Source organism: Phyllostomus discolor, chromosome X (assembly GCF_004126475.2).
Source record: "Phyllostomus discolor isolate MPI-MPIP mPhyDis1 chromosome X, mPhyDis1.pri.v3, whole genome shotgun sequence".
NCBI lineage: Eukaryota > Metazoa > Chordata > Mammalia > Chiroptera > Phyllostomidae > Phyllostomus > Phyllostomus discolor.
In genome coordinates this window covers 35,712,859-35,736,689 of record NC_050198.1, presented here as the reverse complement: position 1 = coordinate 35,736,689, position 23,831 = coordinate 35,712,859, and the positions used below count along the sequence as shown (strand labels likewise).

Sequence of the window (23,831 nt, the reverse complement as noted above, 5' to 3'; positions counted from 1 at the left end):
CCTAAAGGGCCTTAAGAAATGGGTGTCCAAGCCTCCTGCTCTGCCCTGTCTGGCCCGCGCTACTTCCTTGCAGCAGCTGCCCCCCACCCCACCGGCCACAGCCCACATGGACAACACTCCAAGTATCCCTGACCTATACCACCAGTCCACTGGCAGGCTGATAAGGGAGCGGCCATGCCTGGCCAGCAGCACGGGGGTTAAGTGGCCCAAGTAAAAGGTGATCACTGGAGATTCGTAAGTCAAGCACTGTGCACAGCCTCCCACTGGCCCCATGCGAGCCTGTCCGGACCATGGTTCCATGGGAGCCATGCCCAAGTCAGCCTCTTGGCAGGAAACAATGAAGGGAAGAGACACCAGACAATTCAACAGAGGAGGACACCAGCAGGAGGGAGGACTCCATCATCACCAATGAGGGCTGCAGCGACCAGTCTTCTTACTCCAAGGACACACCCTCATACCCAATCCTGGAGGCTGTCAGCACCCCAGAAATGGAACGCCACAAATCAAGTTCACAACTGTCCAAGAGGGAGATCTCTAGCCTACTAAGTTATACTCAGGATCTAACGGGTGATGGAGATGAAGGGGAAGGTGGAGATGGCTCCGCCATGCAAGAGATGCCAAACTCTTTGTGAAACCAGGCTGTCTAAAAGCCCAGGTGTCTGTCTGAACCCCAAGTAACACCAGTTCCTCTAGCCAAAAGAAGCACAGGCTCTCCCTACATTCTACCAGAGGCTGACAAGGCTGCAATCACATCACATGGAAGAGTCCCTGGTAGGAGTTCTTAGCTACCTGGTCCCTGAGGCGGCAGGCAGCTTCCTCAGTAGGTGCACAATGGCTATGCCCTGGACAGCCCCTACCTCACCATCAACCTCACAGATGACAGTGTAGTGCCCCAAAGCAGCAGTACCCCTTACACCCGCCTGGCCCAGGACAGCCAACAGGAGAACTTGGACTTCCCACAGGTGGATGCAGAGGGCAAAGATACAGATGGCACAGAGTACCAGGGTGGGAAGGAGTTTAGAATAGGGGACCTCGTGTGGGGAAAGATCAAGGGTTTCTCCTGGTGGCCTGCCATATTGGTGTCTTGAAAGGCCACCTCCAAGCGCCAGGCCATGAATGGCATGCAGTGGGTCTAGTGGTTTGGTGACGGCAAACTCTCTAACTTCTCCACAGATAAGCTTGTGGCCTTGGGGCTATTCAACCAGCACTTCGATCTGGCAACCTTCAATAAGCTGGTCTCTTATAGGAAGGCCATGTACCATGCTCTGGAGAAAGCCAGCATGTGGGCTGGCAAGACCTTCCCCAACAGCCGCAGAGATGCATTGTAGGGACAGCTGAAGCCCATGTTGGAGTAGGGCCATGGGGGCTTCAAGTCCACCAGGATCAAGGGCCTCAAACCTAACAAACAAGCAACCAGAGGTTAGTAAGTCGAAGGTGCATAATGCAGGCAATGGGGACTGAGAATCAAGGAAATTGAGAACAAGACTCGAAGATGCACATCTGACGACTTGGTCACCTCCCCTGACTACTGCCCCCCATCCAAGCACCTCAAGACAAATTGCTACAATGGCAAAGAATGAGGAGAAGAGGACCAAGATTGAGAGCAAATGGCTTTGGATGTTGCCAACACATACAAGTAGTCTGGAAGACAGCTGTTTGTCCTGTGGTTAAATAAAAAAAAAAAAAAAAAAAAAACCTGTGTCCTTCCACCTTGTTTTTGAGGGTGCACTCTGCCAGACATGCTAGGACTGGTTTCTCAAGCTGCTCTACATGTACGATGATGATGGCTACTAGTCCTACTGCACCGTGTGTGCCGTGAGGGCCGAGAGCTGCTCCTTATGAGCAACATAAGCTGCTGCCAGTGTTTCTGTGTGGAGTGCTTGGAGGTGCTGGGGGGCACAGGCACAGCAGTGCATGCCAAGTTGCAGGAGCCCTGGAGTTGCTACATATGCCTCCCTCAGCACTGTCACAGGGTCTTGCAGCGCCAGAAGGACAGGAAGGTATACCTGCAGCCCTTCTTCACCAGTGACACCAGTCTCAAATATGAAGCCCCAGGTTATACCCTGCGATTCATGCAGCCCGAAGGCAACCCATTTGAGTCTTGTCCCTGTTTGATGGAACTGCCACAGGGTACTTGGTCCTCAAAGAACTGGGCATCAAAGTAGAGAAGTATGTCACCTCTGAAATACATGAAGAGTCCATCGCCATCAGCACTGTTAAGCACGAAGGCACTATCAAATATGTCAATGACATCAGCAACATCACGAAGAAAAATAATGAAGAATGAGGACGCTTTGACTTGGCGATTGGTGGAAGCCTGTGTAATGATCTCTCAAATGTGAACCCTACCATGAAAGGCCTGTATGAGGGCACAGGCTGACCTTTCTTCGAGTTCTACCACCTCACCTCCTGAATTACTCATGCCCCAAGGACAGTGAGGACCTTCTTCTGGATGTCTGAGAATGTGGTAGCCATGAAGGCTGGCAACAAGAAGGACATCTCTGGGCTCCTGGAGTGTAATCCAGTGATGAATGATGCCATCAAACTGTCTGCTGCTCACTGGGCCCAATGCTTCTGGGACAACCTGCCCTAGACGAACAGGCCCTTGATAGCATCAAAAAAATGATAAACTCGAGCTGCAGGACTGCTTGGAGTTCAAGAGAACAGCAAAGTTAAAGAAAGTGCAGATAGCCCTGGCTGGTGTATCTCAGTGGATTGAGCGCAGACTGTGAACCAAAGGGTCACCTGTTCAGTTCCCAGTCAGGGCACATGCCTAGGTTGCAGGCCAGATCCCCAGTGGGGGCCACATGAGAGGCAACCATACACTGATGTTTCTCTCCCTCTCTTTCTCCCTCCCTTCCTCTCCTTCTAAAAATAAATAAATAAAATCTTAAGAAAAAAGAAAGTACAGACAATAACCACCAAGTCAAACTCAATCAGACAGGGGAAAAAAACAACTTTTCCCTGTTGTCCTGAATGGCAAAGAAGATGTTCTGTGGTACACTGAGCTAGAAAGGATCTTCAGCTTCCCCGTACACTACACAGGTTTGTCCCACATGGGCCATGGTGCCCACCACAAGCTGCTCAGGAAGTCCTGGAGTATGCCTGTCACCTGACACCTCTTTGCACCCCTGAAGGACTACTTTTCCTTGGATAGTCCTCCAGGGACTCGGGGGCACTAGGGTATATGGAGCAGAACCAGAACCCAGGAGATGCATCCCAGGCTCTGCCCTTTCTCAGCCCAGCTGTGTGGGGTCACACCATATACCTCGCCAGAACCACCTGATGCCCTCCTGGCAAGAGGAGCCCAAGGAGCCACCTTCTTGTGCGCAATTCTACTTGGCTGCTTAGAGTGGCCAAACACAGTGCTCATTTTGTCTTCAAAATCTCTGAAGCTTGAAGTAGTAAAAAAAATGGCTTTTTGCTCCCTCCTGGGTTTACCACTCAATAACAATGGCTAATATACCAAAACCAGAGTGCCAACAGCTCTCCAATACTCAGGTTAAGGCTGAAAGTCACCTGAGACAGTTACTGGGAGACTTTTTTTTTAAACGTCTGTGGCAACTTGCTTCCAGGAGTGTACAATGGTAGACATGTAGCTAGGGGACATTTTAAAGGTCTGGGACGCTTTTTTCTAAGGCAGAAGAGGAAATGATGTCTATCATGCTTGAATTTTACCCAGCATGTTCCCCTGGACCCAATATAAGGGGCTGGGATTCACTGTTGGGGGCCCACTGAGAATATTTTCCACAATAATGATGATTTCAGCAGGGATGACCTTATCCTCACATTCAGGGCTATTTCTTCCCATAGACCCAAAGGCAGGGCCAACCTTAGCTAAATCCCTCCCACTGACTGCAACAGAACCCTCCTGGAAGCTCAGGAAGGGGGGTGGGTTGGGTTATAAGCTGACAAATATTATGTAGGCAGGAATGGCTTCTGCTATCTCTTCCCTATGGGAGGGGACTAAAGGGGCAGGTTTAGGTAAGGACCCCCCCCACCCAAATGTACCCTCCAGACTTCTGCAGACACAGTCTCCCAGATTAGAAGTATGACCCTGATTCCTCAGCCTTTCTCTGAACTCAGAAGCAGTGACAGTCAGGGGCAGAAGCACATTTCTCACACCTTCCTCTCATCTAAGAGATTGCAGGGAAGAAATTACAATAAAAGCTCAACCCTCCCTCCAGGGATTTTAAAGTCTTTCTTGTTTTATTACATGATAAATTGTTTTTAGGGATAACAGGAAGTCAGACAAGTTGCATTTCAGAAGTGCCATTGCAATGGTTTTTAACACCATTTGATCATCTTACTGGTGCTATTTTGTAGAATAAGGAATAACTTTGATGAGTCTCATGGAAATATTTTAATACACTTTTTTTAAAAATATCTGACTTCTAGCCCTTGCTGGCGTAGCTCAGTGGATTGAGCGCGGGCTGCGAACCAAAGTGTCACAGGTTTGATTCCCAGTCAGGGCACATGCGTGGGTTGCAGGCCATGGCTCCCAGCAACTGCACATTGATGTTTTTCTCTCTCTCTCTCTTTCTCCCTCCCTTCCCTCTCTAAAAATAAATAAATAAAATCTTTAAAAAAATCTGACTTCTGTTTCTGTTTAACCATTTTCATTAAAAAATTATTTTTGTAACTGGAGCCATGTAACATGAATGGGGATAGCCCTGGCTGGTGTGGCTCAGTGGATTGAGTGCCGGCCTGCAAACCACAATGTCACTGGTTTGATTCCCAGTCGGGGCGCATGCCTGAGTTGCAGGCCAGGTCCCCAGTGAGGGGGGCATGTGAGAGGTAACCGCACATTCATGTTTCTCTCCCTCTCTCTAAAAATAAGTAAATAAAATCTTTAAAAAAACAAGAATGGGGATAAATTATGCCTTGTTTCAACAGTTTTGATATTTTATAGGCTGAAAGATGCCTAGAATTTACTGTATGTTAAATTAAAATCAGTTATTTCTCTTTTAAAACCATGGGTCCCCATCCTGACTGGTGTGGCTCAGTGAACTGAGTGCCAGCCTGCGGACCAAAGGGTAACCAGTTCAATTCCCAGTCTGCCTGGGTTACAGGCCAGGTTCCCATTTGGGAGCATGTAAGAGGCAACCACACACTGATGATTCTCTTCTTCTTCTTCTCCTTCCCTTCCCCTCTCTCTAAAAATAAATAAATAAAATACTTTTTAAAAAATGTGTCCCCATACCTTACAGAACTCCTTGTAATAAGCCTTCCTTGTGGCCTCATCATCCAGCTGAGGAAACATATTTAATTCCTGCAAAACTTCCTCCTAAAGGAAAAAAAAAAGAGAGACAGAATGGTCCGGGGTTGGGGCGAGAAGGACAGAAATAGAGAGTGAGAGCCAGGGCTTGGGAAACATGTGAGGCTGGGGAGCCATGTGAGTCCTAGCCTACCGAAGAGTAGGCTAGGACTCAATTAACAAAGCTGGGAACTAGAAGAAGAAACAGACCCACATGGTGCCTATGTGTAAGTGTGTGTTCAAGCACCAGAGGCATGAGTGTGCACATGGGCGTGTTAGTGAGGAATGTGAGAGGAAGGTGTGAGAAAAACAAGCTATGGCAGACATGGAATGGGGAAGGAAAAATATGTACTTTATGTTAGAAAAGGGACTATGAGTTGGAAAGTGCACATTTTGTAAGACAAGAATATGTGCCAAAAAGGCAATAAGAAGCCCTAGAAGGGAGAGGACATCTCCCTCACATATACACTCCTCTCTCATACTCCGTCCCTCCTGTCATACTCAGTCCCTCTCCTCTCTCCCCCTTCCCCTAGTCCTACATCTCTCTACCCCCATTCCCAACCGCCCCTTCCCCCACCCATCTGTGGGATCCAGCTTGGGAGAAAGGACCTATCCAAGGTTGTTCAGTCACACAAAAGGCTCAAAATAGCCCTTTACCTCCCTCTCACCTTCCTTTCCTCCCTCCATCCTCACTGTTTTCCCATCCACTCTGCACCGATTCCCTACTTCCCTTCCAACCATCTAACACCCTTTCACTTTCCTTTTCATAGACCAGCAGCAAAAGATGCTTTTGAGCAAACCCACACCAGTCCTGCCCAGGGACAAAGACTGCTCTCTTACCTTGCTCTCAAACTCCTCCTGGCGTCGCAGGACATCCTGACAGTAGCTCTCAAGGGTCCTGCGTCTGTGTCTCTCCTGCTCCCGGGCAGCCTGCTGCTTCTCCCTCATCTCCTCAACCTAACAAGTGAACACACAGCAGCTGACTAGGTCTGCAGCCTAAGGGAGGGTTGGGAGACCAAGTGTAACAGCAGGTGACAGAAGGAGGAAACAGTGTGACATGGCAGAGGTGGGAGAGCCAAGGATATAGGGACAAAGCAGATATGATAGCAGGAGACAAGGGGTATGAGAAAAAGAAAAAGAGAGATGCAGGAAGGGAAAGCAGGGTATGGGAAGCTGAGGGAGAATGGGTTCCTGACAGAAGGAATCCCTAAAGACCAAAGGGGAAAGATAACAAAGTTGTGGGTCCCCCCACCATTTAGAAAGCAGAGAGAGACTGACAGAGGAAGGAGGACATCTAGGAGAGTGAGATGACAAGAAAGTCAAAGTGAGAGTGTTTCAAGGAAAGCATCTTTCAAATGCAGAGAATTCAGATCAGATGGGATGAAAACTATCCATAAATCTGATGTAAGAGAATGCTCTGATGAGGCTGGGGGAGGGAGGCATTTCAGTGGAGTGGAGGGAACATAAGCCAGGCAGCAATGGACTGGAAGGTGTGCAAATGCAGATACTAAATCAAGTATCAAAACAACACCCTCTCTTCCGCCTTCCACGACAGCCCCTACAACCCAACCATTCTGGCCTTCACTCTTCCATTTACCTCTTCAGTGGATCTGGTACTCAAGCTAAGACCTCTATCTCTCCTATGGTAAAGGGCTTACCCTCTTCTTCTTTAATCCAGCCTCCCGGATGGCACGATCATTGGAGTGAACAACCTGAGGAACAGAGGCCACCTTGGAGGCTGTTTTCTTCCCATGCTGTGTTGTAGGATGGTCACCACACAATAGGGAAAAAAAAATCAAACAGAGCTAATGAAGCCATGGAAATCACCTTTCCTCAGAAGTGTAGTTGTTGGGGGAAAGGAAGGAAAAGAGCAAGCAAAAAGAACGGCTGTGACACAGAGGTATGCCCATCTGGCTAGAGAGACACCATCCCTCCCATAGCCAGGCAGGGACTGACTGAAGAATCCCAAGAAATAGGGGGGTGCAACAGGGAAGGTTTCCAAGTAAAGGCCAAGGGAAAAGCTAAGTAGTTCTCAAAGTGTGGTCATTGGACCAGAACCAACAATGCCTGGGAACTTGTTGGAAATGCAAATTCTTGGATGTCACGACAAACCCACTAAATCAGAAACCCAGGGGTAGGGCCCAGCAATCTGTGTTTTAACCAGCCCTCCAGGTAATTCTGGAGCCCAGGTTAAAGTGTGAGAACTTTAACGATGCTAAAATTTGAGGACCACTGCTCTGTCTGGCCCCAGTCTTACTTGTCCAACACTTTTCGTAGCAGGACCAGGAGATCCAGGAGCTGGAGCCAAAGATTATGTTCTGGCCTTTCTCCTCTCCACAAATGATAGGGACTTGGGGCTCAGACAGACTCAATTCCCAGCTGCACTACCTTGAACCTAAGAACTCTCTCACTAAGGCTCAGTTTCTTCATCTGAAACATGTAGCATGTGGCCTGTGGTATAAACTTTTAATAAATGCTGCTGATGCTCTGCTGCAGTCACCCAGAGAGGGAAGAAAAGCCAGATTCACTGAGTCCAATGTGGTACTCTGTCTCGAGTCACCCAACATCTGTGGGCCTCTTCTAGAGCAGGCAATGTGTTCCTAGCTTACCCCAACAATGGGCACACCTTACGTGAAGGTGCAGCCAACTTACCTTCTTGCAGCCTTTGGAACCTTTACCTGGCTTTTTATTTTCTGGAAAAGAAAAAGAGCCATCACTCACCTACCCAACATTTGTTGACACTTCAATCAAGGCCAGACCACACTAGGACCTAAGAACGCCTCTGACACTGTCTGTCTAGGCCCAGGAGAAGACCAACAGGGACACAGCGTCAACACTTTAGAAGTGTTGCTCGGGGCATTATTTCAATGCAAACTGAAATGATTCTCAAGGAATCCTATGAAGAGAGTGACCTGAATATCTGCTTAGGACTCCTCTATGCCCCAACTTCTGGCAGGAGGCAACTCAACAATTTCAGCACCAGGCTGAAGTGGGGGGGTTGGCAGCATGGGACAGTGATCTGAGGAGTCCCAGCTGACTAAGCCAGGGTAGATGCCCTCAGCAAATGGGGAGAGAACTGCCCCTTCCTGCCAACCCTGCTCAGGCCATTGCCTTCAAAGGGACTTGCCCTATTAAGCTAAACCCTGGCCTCCCTTGGGTTCAAGGAGGAGAGAGCTCACTTTCTCCAGTCAAACCTTAACAAAGCCCAGAAATTTAAGAGGCCTCTCTACCTTCAATGAGAAGTCCCATCTGTAAATCCCTTCAGAGTTGGCCTCTTAGGAAAGAATGGCTTTCCTTAATTCTCACCACCTGCAAGGGGGCTAAAGAAATTCCTACAGGGGAAGATTCTGGAAGTTCAGGTTCTAAACAAACATAGGGCCAGGCTGAGATTACCAGAACAGGCTCCCTAGTCACATCATGTAGTTCATACCAGAGTTAATGTAAGAAACAAGAGAATTTAAATACTACAGTAGTTCCCCCTTATCTTCAAGATATTCATTCCAAGACCCCCACAAATAGTACTGCAAATAGTACCAAACCTTATATATATTGTACTATCTTTTCCCCTATACATACATACATACATACATACTTTTTCACTTAAAGGAATCACTTTTAGGGCCATTATTAAGTAAAATAATGGTTACTTAAACACAAGCACTGTGATACCACAGCAGTCGATCTGATAACAGAGACAGTTACTAAGTGACTAATGGATGAGAAACATCTACAGTGTGGATACTCTGGACCAAAGAATGATTCACTTCTCAGGTGGGACAAAACTGGATGGCACAAGATTTCACTATGCTACTCAGAATGCTGTGCGGTTTAAAACTTATGAATTGTTTATTTCTGGAGTTTTCCATTATTTTCAGACTGCAGTTGACTGCAAGTAACTGAAACTGCAGAGCCCAAAACCATGGATAAGAGAGGACCACTGAACTGTAAATTCTTAAGGAGATTCAAGATACTGCAAAGGAACTATGTGACATAAAGATCCCCAAAACCTGACATTGAATAAAAATTCAAAAGATGAAGTACAAACAGGACATCACTAACAATAAAATTAGTAAGTTAGAAAATCAAGGAAAGTGCTTGCTTAAAACAAACAAAAAAAATTTAACAAGGGATATTTTGAGTAAATTTATAAAATGAATACACCCAGGAGAGCTATTATATAAATAACAGAAGTTCCTGAAAGAAAAAAAGGTACCAATGGAGAAGCATTTTTAAAAAATAATAAATAAAAGTTCCTTTAGTTGAAAACAGGCTTGAGGTTTCAGATTAGAAATGCTCATGTAGCACCAAGATCGACACAACAGACATATCCTTGTGATATCATAGTGAAATTTCTTTTTTTTTTAAATTTTGAGAGTACATTTATTAAAAGCTGGTGATAGGAAGGAAAGACGTAGGGAGAAGCAACAGGAAAGTTACAGGAGAGAGCCTAGGCGGTGCTCTGCTTTAGATCTCTAGGAACATTATAGGAAAGGAGTGAGCCACCCTGGGTGGACTCACTGAGAAGTAAAAGTTACAGTGAAAGAAGTGAGCCAAGGTGGGGCTGCTGTTAGCTCACTGAAAAGTGAGGAAAGGGGGCCTTGGAAACAGTTTCAGGGGTAAGCCCAGAATGAGCTACCACTGCCTGCTGCTCACCTGGTTGCACGGAGAGAAAAGTAAAAATGCACCGCTAAGAGGGAACAAAGGCATGGGCATGTTTCACAGAGAGCCTGACTGAAATTTCTGAACTCCAAGGATAAAGAGAAAAATCTTATAAACTTCCAAACAGAACAAATTTCCAGCAAAGGCAAGAAAAGTGGATAGCCTTCTCAAATCTGCATCTCTGAACACTGAAGACAGGAGAATAACCATTACAAGTTCTGAGATAAGGGACTGTATTCCAAGCTAAATTCCTATACCTGACCAACAGATCACTCTTACATGAAGTTTCAAAGAAAGACATTTTCAGATGTGTAAAGATTACTACCTCTGTTCCCTTTCTGGTAAAACTACTTGAGGAAGTATACTAGCAAAAATAAAAATTAAATCAGAATAAGCATCTCAAGCTAAAGAAAATAAATAATGGTGGGGAGGAAATCTATCAAAACTTATCATTAAATCTTTAAAAAATTCTAGTAATGTAGCTAAGAACTATGATACATATTAAGGATTTTTAAAATCCAGGAAGAATATCATAAGAAAATAGCTCAGAACTAAAATGCCAAATTATTTCAACAAAATCCAGGAATCAAGCAATAGGGGTTGGAAAAGCCAAAGCATTAAAGCATGCTGAAAGTCTTACTTTGAAACAGCAAGATAAAAATAGCTGTTATTTAACCTAGTAAAGTGATAGAGAAATTTAAATTTAATTAAGTTTGCTATCAATATAAATGTAATTACCAACATAACTATAATTACTGGTGGAGGATTTTTAAAAACTTGATCAATTCTTTAAAAGTAAATAAATAAGGGAATAAGAAGAAATAAACAAAAACATAGAGTAAGGTGGTAGAAATTAGACCAAACATATCGCAACAAATGTGAATGGTTCAAATTTCCCTGCAACAACAACAAAAAAAGACCACCAAGTCTCATTTTCTTCCAAAGTATTCATGTTGCAATGAAAAGAATGTGAGGTTTGGAATGAACCAGATCTGGACATTTTACTCAATAATTTCCATCTGACTAGCTTCCATGGAAACTGAGAGCTTGGTCTGGATACAGGCACACAATGAAAGAAAATATTGTGTTGGCCAAGAAGTCTATTACATTTTTTCTGTAAAATAAAAGACACATTTTTCATTTCCACCAATAACTTTATTAATTTGGATATTTTGAGTATGTCGGCTATCTCCCACTATTGGATTCTAGTCTATAAAGGCCAGAGGTGCTGTTAAACATACTGTAATACAAACAGCCCCACAGCAAAGATTATCTGGTCAAAATGTCAATAGTGCCAAGAAACTTCGCAAATCACTTTTGACACATCTGATCAGTCACATCACCTTCCCCATGCAATGCACAAATCATTTTTTTTGCATTTCAGTTGTGTTTTTACCTTTCTTAAAATAATAAAGCATAATATGCTGAAAATGTTGCATATTTTCTTCCATCTTGAATATTAAAACGGCTGCACAAAAATTCACCAATTTTTATGTTTCTTTTTAAATGCACACTGATTTTTTTTACAACATAACAAAATTGTTTTGAATGAAGTTAAAAACAACTAAGCCCTACTAGAGATGTAATGGACTTGTTGACCAACCTAGTACATCATGTAGAGAGGAGGAAAACATCGGCTTCAGAAGAGAAAGGAGGAGAGAAGGAGAAGAAGACAAGAGGGGAAGGGTGCAGTCATCACTCACAGCACTGCAGCACTCAGGAGCTCCTATTAATCTTTTTATTTTTAAAGATTTTATTTGTAGCCCTGGCTGGTGTAGCCCTCAGTGGATTGAGCGCAGGCCTGTGAACCAAAAGATCATCATTTTGATTCCCTGTCAGGGCACATGCCTGGGTTGCAGGCCAGGTCCCCAGCAGAGGGTGCATAAAAGGCAATAACACATTGATCTTTCTCCCCTTCTCTTTCTCCCTCCCTTCCCTTCTCTCTAAAAAATAATAATTTTTTTAATTTTCTAAATTATTTTTTAAAATATTTTATTTATTTATTTTTTAGAGAGATGGAAAAGAGGGGGAAAAGATGGAAACTTTGATGTGAGACAAAAAAACAACCCCTGCTTGCATCTTGTACATCCTCCGACCACGGACTGAACCTGCCGCCCAGGCATGTGCCCTCACTGGGAATCAAACCCACAACCTTTTGCTTTGAGGGATGACACCCAATCAACTGAACTACACTGGTCAGGGAAATCTATTTTTTTAACAGCTCAGACAGAAAACAGCTATCATTTTGTAGCAAGCCACACCTAAGTCCTATTCTAGCATAATAACTGCCTAGCTATATGACCTGGAAGAATTTTCTCAAACTCTCTGAGTTTCAAAGTCTCTACCTACCAACTCTGACATCAACCAATAGTCAAAGGCACAGATCCCCATTTACCTATCATCTCCCATACTCTTGCTCCAGTACATCCCAATATACTCAGTCTACAAGTAACTCCACCATCAACATCCTCCTTCTGCCTCTGCTTCAAATTTCCCACCATACCCCGTGAACCTCCCACTTGGGAGTTCAGCACTCTCCTACTTCTTCCATCTCTCCTCAGAAATAACTGCCCAGCCTCTTGCCTTAATAGAGACTCAGCTCTGAGGATACTGCTTCACCTGCAAGCCTCTAGAATGTGGCTGTTGTTTTCTCCAGCACACAAATACCTTGGGGCCAGTAGATACAGGAAATGTACTCTGGATTTACCATCACCAAACCAATACTATTTCACCCTCTTGTTAAAAAAGTAAAATAGGAGAGACTTCCAGGCAAGATGGAGGCATAGGTAGATACACTTTGTCTCCACACACAACCACAAGAACAGCAGCAAATTTAAAAACAAAAAATAACAAGAACTGCAAGAAAATCAAACTATATCGAAGTCCAACAACCAAGGAGTTAAAGAAGAAACATTCATCCAGACGGGTAGGAGGGGTGGAGACAGGCAGCCAGGGCAGAGAAGATGTGCAGGAAGGCAGCAGCTGGTGGTCCCACATTTGTGTGTGCATAAACTGGAAGGAACAACTGGGGAGTGAGACATACCTCGCAATCCAGGGTTCCAGTGCAGGAAAAGAAAGCCTCAAAACCTCTGGATAAAAAACCTGTGGGGGTTGTGGCAGCAGGAGAAACTCCCAGCCTCATACCAGAGTTCACTGGAGGGGACCAGAGGGTCTTAGAACTACACAAATGCACCCACCCAGAAACCAGCACCGGCAGGACCCAATTTGCTTATTGGTAGTGGAGGAAGTGACTGAAAGTGGGATGAGAGCTGAGCAAGCAACACTGTTCCCTCTTGGACCCTTCCCCCACATACAGCGCCACAACACATCAATTTGCCCACCATGGTGAATACCTAAGGCTCCGCCCCTTACAACGTAACAGGTGCAACAAGACAAAAAAATATGGCCCAAATGAAAGAACAGATCAAACCTCCAAAAACAGAACTAAGCGATGAAGAGACAGCCAAACTATCAGATGCAGACTTCAAAACACTGGTAATCAGGATGCTCACAGAAATGGTTGAGTATGGTCACAAAATAGAAAAAGCGAAAGCTATGCAAAGTCAAATAAAGAACAATATACAGATAACCAACCAGTGAAGGGAAGGAAACCAGGACTCAAAGCAATGGTTTGGACCAGAAGGAAGAAATAAACATTCAACCAGAGCAGAATGAAGAAACATGAATTCAGAAAAATGAGGAGAGGATTAGGAACCTCCAGGACCACTTTAAACATTCCAACATCCAAATCATAGAGGTGCCAGAAGAAGACGAGGAAGAGCAAGAAATTGAGAACTCATTTGAAAAACTAATGAAGAACTTCCCCAATCAGGCAAAAGAAATAGACTTCTAGGAAGCCCAGGAAGCTCAGAGAGTCCCAAATAGTTGGCCCAAGGACACAGACACCAAGGCACATAATAGTTACATTACCCAAGATTAAAAATAAGGAGAGAATCTTAAAAGCAGCAAGAGGAAAGGAGATAGTTAGCTACAAAGGAGTGCCCATAAAACTATCAGCTGATTTCTCAAAAGAAAACTTGCAGGCCAGAAAGAGCTGGAAAGGAGTATTCGGAGTCATGAAGGGCAAGGACCTACATCCAATATTACTCTATCCAGCAGAGCTATCATTTAGAATGGAAGGGCAGATAAAGTGCTTCCCAGATAAGGTCAAATTAAAGGAGTTCATCATCACCAAGCCCTTATTATATGAAATGTTAAAAGGACTTATCTAAGAAAAATAAGAAGATCAAAAATATGAACAGTAAAACAGGAACAAACTCACAACTATCAACAACTGAACCTAAAATAAAAACAAAAACTAAGCAAACAACTAGAACAGGAATAGAATCATAGAAATGGAGATCACATGGAGGGTTATCAGCAGGGAGGGGGAGAATGGGGGGAAAGGTACAGGGAATAAGAAGCATAATCAGTAGGTACAAAATAGATAGGGGAGGTTAAGAATAGTGTAGGAAATGGAGAAGCCAAAGAACTTATATGTATGACCCATGGACATGAACCAAAGGCAGGGAATGCTGGTGGGAGGGGTGGGTGCAGGGAACAAAGAGGAGGAAAATAAGGGGGCTACTGTAATAGCATACTGAATAAAATATACCTTAAAAATAAAATAGAATAGGAGAAAGCCAAGATGGCAGCATAGGTAAACACTGCACGCCTCCTCACACAACCACATTAAAATTACAATTAAACTACAGAACAACCATTATGCAAAATTGCCCGAAATTAAGCTGAATAAAAGTCCAACAACTATGGAATTAAAGAAAAACCACATCGAGACTGGTAGGAGGAGTGGAGATGCAGAACTGGCTCGTCCCACACCCACATGTGGCAGATGAAAACTGGGGGGCATGTCTCAGAATCAAGGGGTCCCAGCCCTCACCAGGCCCCCCCAGCCCAGGGTTCCAGTGCCAGAAGGATAAGTCCCCATAACTTCTGTTTGTGAAAAAAAGTGAACAATGAGGCTATGGAAGACAGAAACTTCTGGAGTCCCAAGCAGTTCCTCTTAAATAACCCACACATGGACTTACTTGGACTCTCTCTTAGCTCCAGGGTCGGGGGCAGCAGCTTGAAAGGCACCAGAAGTATACAGAGAGGAAGTGAAGTGTCTGGCACCAGGGCAAGAGCTGAGGGCTGCTTTCTCCCAGACAGAAAGCTAGCAGAAGCCACTGCTCCTTTTTTTGAGCCCTTCCCCATAGAGTCAGCAGGCAGGCACCATATCTGAGATTATATCAACCTGGCTCACTCTGTTTGCCCTGCCCTGATAAGTCCCTGAGGCGCCACAGCACCTAACCTTCATTCTCACCCAAATTGTCTCCAGTGGCTTTTCCATATGAATGGCTTCTCTTGGCTCATGCTTCAGATTTTCCTAAATCCTCTCAAACAAGCAGCATCTGGCATCAGCAAGCCCCATACCTCTTGCTAAGTAGCCCCAGGCCTGGCGCTAGCCAAGCTGGCCTTGGTTCACAGCTTGGCTTCTCTTGGGCACCTCCAAGTCCAACACAAGTAGCAGCCATCTCCAGATCGCTTTCTGGCTTGTTCCAAGTGACCATGGACAGAACACAGGCGGTGGTTTACCTTGGATGCACCTCTCAAGCCTGAACACCCAGTGGAAAGCTACAGACCATGTCCAGCACCACTACCCAACCACCTCCACAAGCAGCACACTCAGGGGGTGGACTCAGAGGGTACCAGAGCCCTGAAGTCATGCTATATGGAGTGGGCCTCTGCAGAGCTCATCCTCCACAATGGTCAGAAGTTGGTGGTCACTGGTCATAGCCAGTCCTAGCAGCTGATCAGCCAGGACAAAACCCTCCCATTGACCTGCCAACAGCAATCAAGGCTCAACTACAGGAGGAGAGTGTACATAGCCCACACAGTGGGCACACCCTGAGTACCCAGCTTGGGTGAAAGGGGAGGCTGTGCCACTGGCCCTTACAGGACACCATTAGGTCACTCTACCAACCCAAGGAGTGGTAGCAGCTCCACCTAATACACAGAAACAAACGCAGGGAGGCTGCCAAAATAAGGAGACAAAGAAACATTGCCCAAAGGAAAGAACAGAACTAAACTCCAGAAAGAGATCTAAACAAAATGGAGACAAGCAATCTACTAGATGCAGAATTCAAAACACAGGTTATAAGGATGCCCACTGCTAGAGGAAGAGCAGATAAACTCACAGAGAACTTCAACAGCTTAAAAAAGAACATGGGAAATGCCCTGGCTGGCGTAGCTCAGTGGATTGAGCACGGGCTGGGAACCAAAGTGTCCCAGGTTCGATTCCCAGCCAGGGTACATTCCTGGGTTGCAGGCCATAACCCCCAGCAACCGCACATTGATGTTTCTCTCTCTCTCTATCTCCCTCCCTTCCCTCTCTAAAAAAATAAATAAATAAAATATTAAAAAAAAGAACATGGAAACCATAAAAAAGAACCAGACAGAAATGAAGGATACACTAGTTGAAATAAAAAACAATTTACAGGAAATCAACAGTAAAATAGATGAAGCCAAGAATCAAATAGATCATTTGGAATATAAGGAAGCAAAATACAACCAATCAGTATAGCAAGAAGAAAAAAGAATCCAAAACAGTAAGGATAGTGTAAGGAGCCTGTAGGAAAACCTCAAGGACACCAACATTCACATCACGGGGGGTGCAAGGAGGAGAGAGAGCAAGAAATTGCAAACCTATTTGAAAAAAATAATGAATGAAATTTCCATAACATGGTGAAGGAAATAGACATACAAGTCCAGGAAGCACAGAGGGTCCCAATCAAAATGAACCCAAAGAGGCCCAAACCAAAAGACATCATAACTGAAATGCCTGAGGTTAAAGATAAAGAGACAATCTTAAAAGCAGCAACAGAAAAGTAGTTAGTTACCTACAAGGGTGCTCCCATAAGATTATCAGCTGATTTCTTCAAAACAAACTTTGCAGCTAGAAGGGACTGGCAACAAATATTCAAAGAGATGAAAAGCAATGACCTACAACCAATATTACCTAGCAAAGCTATCATTTAGAACTGAAGTACCAATAAAGAGCTTCCCAGACAAGAAAAAGCTAAAAGAGTCCATCACCACCAAACCATTATTATATGAAATGTAAAGGGTCTTCTTTAAGAAGATCAGCCACAGCTGGTGTAGCTCAGCAGACTGAGCAGGGGCCTGTGAACCAAAGGGTTGCCAGTTCAGTTCCCAGTCGGGGCACATGCCTAGGTTGTGGGCCAGGTCCCCAGTGGGGGGTGTGTGAGGGGTGGCCACATATTGATGTTTCTCTCCCTCTCTTTCTCCTTCCCTTCCCCTCTCTCTAAAAATAAATAAATATTTCTTAAAAAGATTGAAAATATGAACAACATAATGGCAATAAATACATATCTATCAACAATCGAATCTAAAAAACAAAATAAACAACCAAACAGAACACAAACAGAATCATAGATACAGAAAATGTCTGATGATTGTCAGATGTGAGGAGGATCAGGGGACGGGCAAAGAAGGTGAAGGGATCAAGAAGCACAAATTGATAGTTACAGAATTGTCATGGGGATGTAAAGTACAGCATAGGAAACAAGAGAAGCCAAAGAACTTGTATAACCCATGGACATGGTCAACAGTGTGGGGATTGCCTGAGGGAGTGGGAGAACTGGGTAGAGTGGTAAAGGCTAAAAAACTGGGACAATTGTAATACCATAAACAATAAAACATAATTTCAAAAAATGAAAGCAAAAAAGAAAATAAACAGGGAGGAAAATTCTGCTCTTCCTGAGATCACTTCTATGCCTGTCACCTATGAGTCACTTTTCCTCATTTATGGAAGCTCCTGGCTCAGAGGTTTAATTTCAGCCCAACTCCTACCACTATCAACCTGGATAACTTTGGTGATCTCTCAGCCCTTCCAACACTCTGGTTTCCCACTTCTTCAACATCCTCACCTGCAGGGACCCCCTACTCCATGCAGCCCACCCACTGCTATGTGACTTCTATTACCATCATCTCTAATTCCTTGTACTTCAGAAAGCAGTCTCAGGCACCCCTCATTTGTTTAACCTCCTAGAAACTTCCAAAACACTGAGGCCTCCATTGTGTTCCTTATTCATCATCCACCCCCTTTCCTCCTTGTGTAGCTTAGATTTACAGTCTGCTACTGCAATGTGTTATATTGTATACCACCAATCACCGATCAGTATAAATCTTTTTTTTAAGATTTTATTTTTAGACAAAGGGGGAAGGGAGGGAAAAAAAGAGAGAGAAACATCAATGTGTGGTTGCCTCTCGCACACCCACTACAGGGGACCTGGCCCACAACCCAAGCATGTGCCCTGACTGGGACTTGAACCAGCAACCCTTTGGTTCACGGGCCAGTGCTCAAGCACTGACCCATACCAGCCAGGGCAGATCAGTGTAAATATTTTAAGTGATAAAGCACACCCTCCTTTTTATTAGCTATTCAAAAATGTACAACAGAAATAAAACAAACACAAAAATTTGAAAAATGTACAACAGTTGAAATTGTATTTGAACACTCTTTGTAAGGCTCCTCAGTAACATTCCCAGATTTAATCACTATCATTACCATTTGAGTTCAAGGTATCTGTAGCTGCACCACACAGCATTTCCCCCAGCTACCACTACAATCATTACAGTTACTCATCACATACTTAGTTGCAATTCACCAGTGAATACCTTCATTTTGTGTGCACAAGTAAAGTTGTTCTATTCAACTTAATGTTCACCATTTTTGCCACTAATGTAAATGTGCATGATTGCTCTTTTTAACAGGTCATAGGGTTCCAAAATAAAAAGGTGTACTTTGAGAGGTCTCCCTTCCCACACTGTCCCTAGCCATGGTAGTCCCCTCACGACACTAAGAAATCACTTTATGCCCTGGCTGGGTAGCTCAGTTGGTTGGAGCATCAATCCAATGTGCCAAGGTTGCAGGTTCAATCCCTGGTCAGGGCACATACAAAAGTCAATCAATGAATGCATAAATAAGTGGAACAAATCGATGTTTCCATCTCTCTCTAAAATCAATAAATAAGAAATTTTTTAAAGGAAACCACTTATTAGTTTATCATGTATCATTCAGTTCCTTTACACAAACATAAATATATACTCGTATTTCCCCCTATTTTCTCCTGCTAAAGGTAACATACTATGTACTGTTATTAGCAACTTGCTTTTTTCACTTAACAAATCCTGGAGATCATTCCATCTAACAGTGTTTCCATACAATACAGACTTTCCATATAATATTTGCATATAATACTGCCTCATTACTTTAAATTGACAGGTTCTTTTGTATGCATATACTCTATTTAACCTAGTAATTAGGGTCTTCTTTATCACTATCAATTTTATTATCACCCAGTGTTGGATGTTCTTATAGTTGATTTTGTTCATTTTTCTTGTATTACCTGAAAAAATTATTATTTCCTTTTGGTATTAACATACCAAAGTCTGACTCATGATGATATTTTTTATGATTATATAAAGTAAATGTATTGAATTTTTTTTATCAAGCCCTACATAGGCAGGGCCACTATTCATAAAGAATACAGGACTACTGGGGTTATATGATTCCCATCCAGTCTACCCAGTGTGCCATCCACAGTGCTAGGCACTATTCTAAGTATCTTACCTATTTTAACTCATTAAAGCCTCAAAACACTATTAGGCAGATACTATTACGCTATTAGGTAAGTACTATTATTAACCCATTTTGTAAGTAGAGACTGAGGTTAAGTAACTTGAACAAGACCACACAACTAGTAAGTGGAAGACCTAAGATTCAAACTCAGTCTGGCTCCAGAATCCATTATCTTAGACACTGGTTCAATTTGTGGTACCAAAAGAAAAATGGTAGAGTGTGTTAGGGTTCCAGGTAGTGTGATAATAGTATTTACTGCTCTTCACCTCAGATCAAGTAACTTAACCTTGCTGAGCTTCAGTTTCTCATCTGTAAAATGAGAATGAGGGGTAAAGGAAGCATTACCTCACAAGAAATTGGGAAGACAATAATGATACCATATATAGAATACAGACACAGTGACCTGGTACATTCTGGGCAATTTTTTAAAGTTGCTGTGAAATACCATGAATATTCATTAAAGCTTAGAATTGGGAGGGGGTGGTAAAAGAAACTCACTGTGTCTAAGTTTCATCATGATGACCAGCTTAAAAGGATATAGGTTCAAATCTGCAGGCTTTCTTCCTGTCAGAATGGAAGAAGAACCAATTTAAAGACAGGAGTGGGAAACCACAATGCCACAATCCTCTAAGTCCCCAAAAGGCAAAATAAAATGTTAAATAAGATGATAAATAAGGAAGCCTTAACAATTACAGGGACTGGGAGAGGGGGCTACACTGAAGTTGGGGTACACAGGGAATGCAGTTTCATACTACCCAAAGGGAGGCTAGGTCTAAACCTCACTTCCTGGGTGGAGTCAATGCCACAATGCCATTGGTCCTCAATTCTCCACCCTGTAGGTAGGAGAATAGCACTGAACTTCTCTACACTGAGGGGAGTATGCAAGGACAATCTATTTCTACATTAGGTATTAACAGTACTTCTTTTCCTAAGTAGGGGCTTGTGTCTGATCTACTCTAAAAGGGGGTAAAGACAAATCCCTGGCAAAGGGACCTGAGAACAAGGTATTTTGTTTTGTTTTGTTTTGTTTTGTTTTTTTCTGTGTCTATGTGGACTGAGATCAACACAAAATCTTGGGGGGAGGGGAGAAAATCTGTGCTTGCGTGTGGGGTTGAGGTTTGCTCCTTGGTGACTGGGGCAACAGAATGCTTTCTGTCCCTCCACTCGGGTGCAGAGGAACTGGGGAAACTGGTACAGTGGTTGTGTGCATCTCTGCTGCCTAGCGGAGAATGGTGGGTCTGTCCTTCCCTACGTTATACAGATGATGGTCCTAGGACTCTTTACCCTGAAGAGGTCTGTGAGGTGGAACTGATATGCCTGTCTTTACTACAAGGTAACATTAGTACCACACTAACAAAGGGGAGAATTACAGTTCTGCATGAGTAAGGTCTGCACCTTGCCTGCTGTGGGCTATTCTAGACCCTTCCATGGGAGGTGGGATGAGGAAGGTCTATCTTTTACACGGGTTGAAGTCAGCACTATACTAACACTGAAGGGAACAGGACCTCTGCCTCTCTGCATTGAGGGGTGGGGGTGGGGCAACCCAGCTATAAATTCAGTGGATTGGCTCTTGCACTTGCAGGGTGGCGTGGAGGGGTCCTGTGTTTTTACCCTGGATGTTGAGAAAGAGAACTAAGCTCCCCTACCCTAAGTAAGTGGGGAGCCCATATGCACGAACTGTGGGTGATCACTGATGTCATTGCCTCTCAACACTGGGGAGAGGGAAGGCTCTCTGTCCCCTTGCAGTCTCCTCTTTGCTACATCTGATGATTCTAAAATCATCAGATGTTTGTCTACCTCAACACAGGAGAACAAATCTAAACCCCTCTACCCTGGGAGTCCCACAAGGCAGATCTGACAGTCTCTTTGTGGGTTATGGTCTATTGCAGTTTGCTGTGGGGCATTTTGGGGGTCGAGCCCTTACAAATTCAGTAAACCAGCACCTCCTTAAGGAGTGGTTTGGTTTTCCACAATGGGTACTCACTCTTAGACTAGGAGTAAATCTCAATAGTTTTCGGTAGGCTGAGGCTTGTGCCTCCAATCACTTGGGGAGGTGTGATCAACCGTCTCTGCTGGAGCGGGGGTGGGGCTTCTGTCTATTAGTTACACAGAAGTGAGGCTAAGAGGTATCTAGGTCTCCACACGAAGGGAAGGATGTTCCTTTTCCTCCCTCTACATATTAAATTACTGAGCTCTACTATATTGGTGGTCGGCCAAGGGCGGGTGCAGAGGAAAATACATCAAAGCCTCTTGTCCTAAGCTATGAGTAGAGGCGCGTCAAGGCGGATCTGTGCGCGCCTTAGCGCCCGCAGAGGTCTGCGCCTATCAGCCTCCAGGAGAAGAGACACGAGTGGGGTCGACATCGCCACACCTTCGGACAGGGCGGGGGAAGTCTACACCCGGAGAGTGCGTAATGGAGCCTCACTATCATGAAGGGAGGTCATTCGACGCCTCTCCACACAAGTGCGGGTCTAGGACTCTACATTGTGTATCGGGTCTACAGCTGTCTAAATGGGGTGGGGCCATGCCCCTCTACCCCGAAAGAGTGCACTTGGGCGCGTGTCCACGTGCGCAACCATCCCTGCCCTTCATCTGGGCCCTTTACCTGGAAGGGAGCTGGCTCTTTACCTCTCTATTCCTGAGTGGAGTGCACCTCTTGTTTCACCTTGAATAGACGACCCTCCCCGTGCGGCCGGCTGGCTCAGTGCTCACCAGTAAAAAAGAGTCATCTCTTACCTCCACTTCCGGCGGGGATCTGAGGGGAGAAAATAGCGACACAGCACTCTTGGCCCGGAAGCAAGCACTCGCGCCCGCTGGGTTCCGACTTCCGGATCCCAGCCTCCCAGGGCAGCTCCGCCCGCCTTGGGCTACTGGAGGTGGAGCTTAGGATTGACATCTTGCGCCTGCCTGTCCCTTCCCCGCAGCCGCGATAACCCCGCCTTCCCAGCTTGCCCATAAGGTAGGAAACAGTTGAGGAGGGGAGAAGTGGGGGTGCAAGAAGGGTTAACGGTGTTTTTGCTGGTGTGACCATATAACCTATTGTAAACCAAAATCTTCTCTGCTGTCCTCTGCTTAGGCCTAAATACGCGTGTTGCCGACATTTTAACACCAGGCGACAACCATGACAGCATCAGACAAGAATGGGGGTCAGTGCTTTTGTCTACATTGGAAGATGGCGACGGGCAGGGTGTGAGAAAATGGCCGCCTGAATCACATGTCTTGCCGAGTATTCCTGAAGTGAGTTGGTTAGCTGTTCCCAGTAACCTTCCCGGCTTCCAGAGCCCCAGACAAACCTGTAGGCATCCACTTCCTGCTTTTTCTGCAGTATCTAAGGTCCGTGGCCAGGCCCAAGAGCTGAACACTTGGAAGCCTCTCCCACCCGTTTGCCCTCTCCCCCTCCTACTCACTCCTTCTCTTAGGACCTGGAGGAGTGCCTGCAGAAGGGAATGAATTTTGTATCTCCGGAGTGGGAGCAAGTAAGGGTTTCTAACAACTATCTGAAGGAGTTCCTGACCTGGCTGTAGAATGAGGTCTCCCCCTAAAAACCATAAATACAAGGTTGAAAATGTTTTTCTGACTAATTCCAGCTCCTCCTTTTACTCTAGCCTAAACTTTGGGGTGGGGCCAAGCCCCTCTAACACCAAGGTTTGTGCCCCCACCACCACCAAATCCAGGCAGAAAATGACACCTTCTGCCTAGTTCTACGCCTTAACGTACACAGGACTCACTGCTTCAACATCGATAGAAGGCTTCTGATCTTTTACCATAGACAACACACAAAACTCCTATGAACCCCAAGCCAGCCCTGGTCACCTTCACCTTTACCCCGGGGTTAGCAAACCTGTTTCTTTAATACCTTACCCTTGTCACTACGAAGAATTTTCCCAACGGACTTAGAAACCCAAGGCACTTTGTTGCACTTAATCACTTAATACTATAACCATTTACATAGCTGAATCTCCACAGGAGAGTGAAACCCTTAAGACTAAAGACTATATATCCTCAAACCCTCAAGACCCAGCACAAGACTGGTACGAGGCAGACTTAAGCAAATGTTTGTTAAATGGGTGAAATTATAGGCCTACACCACAAAGCAATAGGAAAAGGGATATTTTGGTGAATAGCATTGGGAAATTTGGCTCACCATAAGGAGATAAATAAAACTGGATCCCTACTTATTTTCGTATAAGAGAGCTGAGAATATTTTTGTAACCCAGGACAGGTATGGATTTTTAAACAAAGTTTCAAATG

At 44.6% G+C, this 23,831-nt stretch overlaps 1 protein-coding gene and 1 pseudogene across 2 annotated transcripts in view; one reads left to right on the top strand and one right to left on the bottom strand.

Annotated features, from left to right (window-relative positions):
• GNL3L (G protein nucleolar 3 like) overlaps positions 1–22,491 on the bottom strand; it is a 47,404-nt gene extending 24,913 nt beyond the window's left edge. Inside the window, exons 1-6 of one of the 2 annotated variants that reach the window (XM_028522792.2) lie at positions 22,317–22,491; positions 20,079–20,144; positions 7,910–7,950; positions 6,916–7,011; positions 6,098–6,214; positions 5,204–5,287 (exon numbers count right to left, since the gene is read on the bottom strand). In XM_028522792.2, the coding sequence (XP_028378593.2) occupies positions 5,204–5,287; positions 6,098–6,214; positions 6,916–7,011; positions 7,910–7,950; positions 20,079–20,144; positions 22,317–22,476 (564 nt within the window). In that variant the 5' untranslated portion in view covers positions 22,477–22,491. Of the gene's footprint in view, positions 1–5,203; positions 5,288–6,097; positions 6,215–6,915; positions 7,012–7,909; positions 7,951–20,078; positions 20,145–22,208 lie in introns of both variants that reach the window. The other variant, XM_036017060.1, reaches the window with a different exon arrangement.
• On the top strand, positions 98–3,286 carry LOC118498556 (annotated as a pseudogene).
• Positions 22,492–23,831: the final 1,340 nt, after the last annotated feature.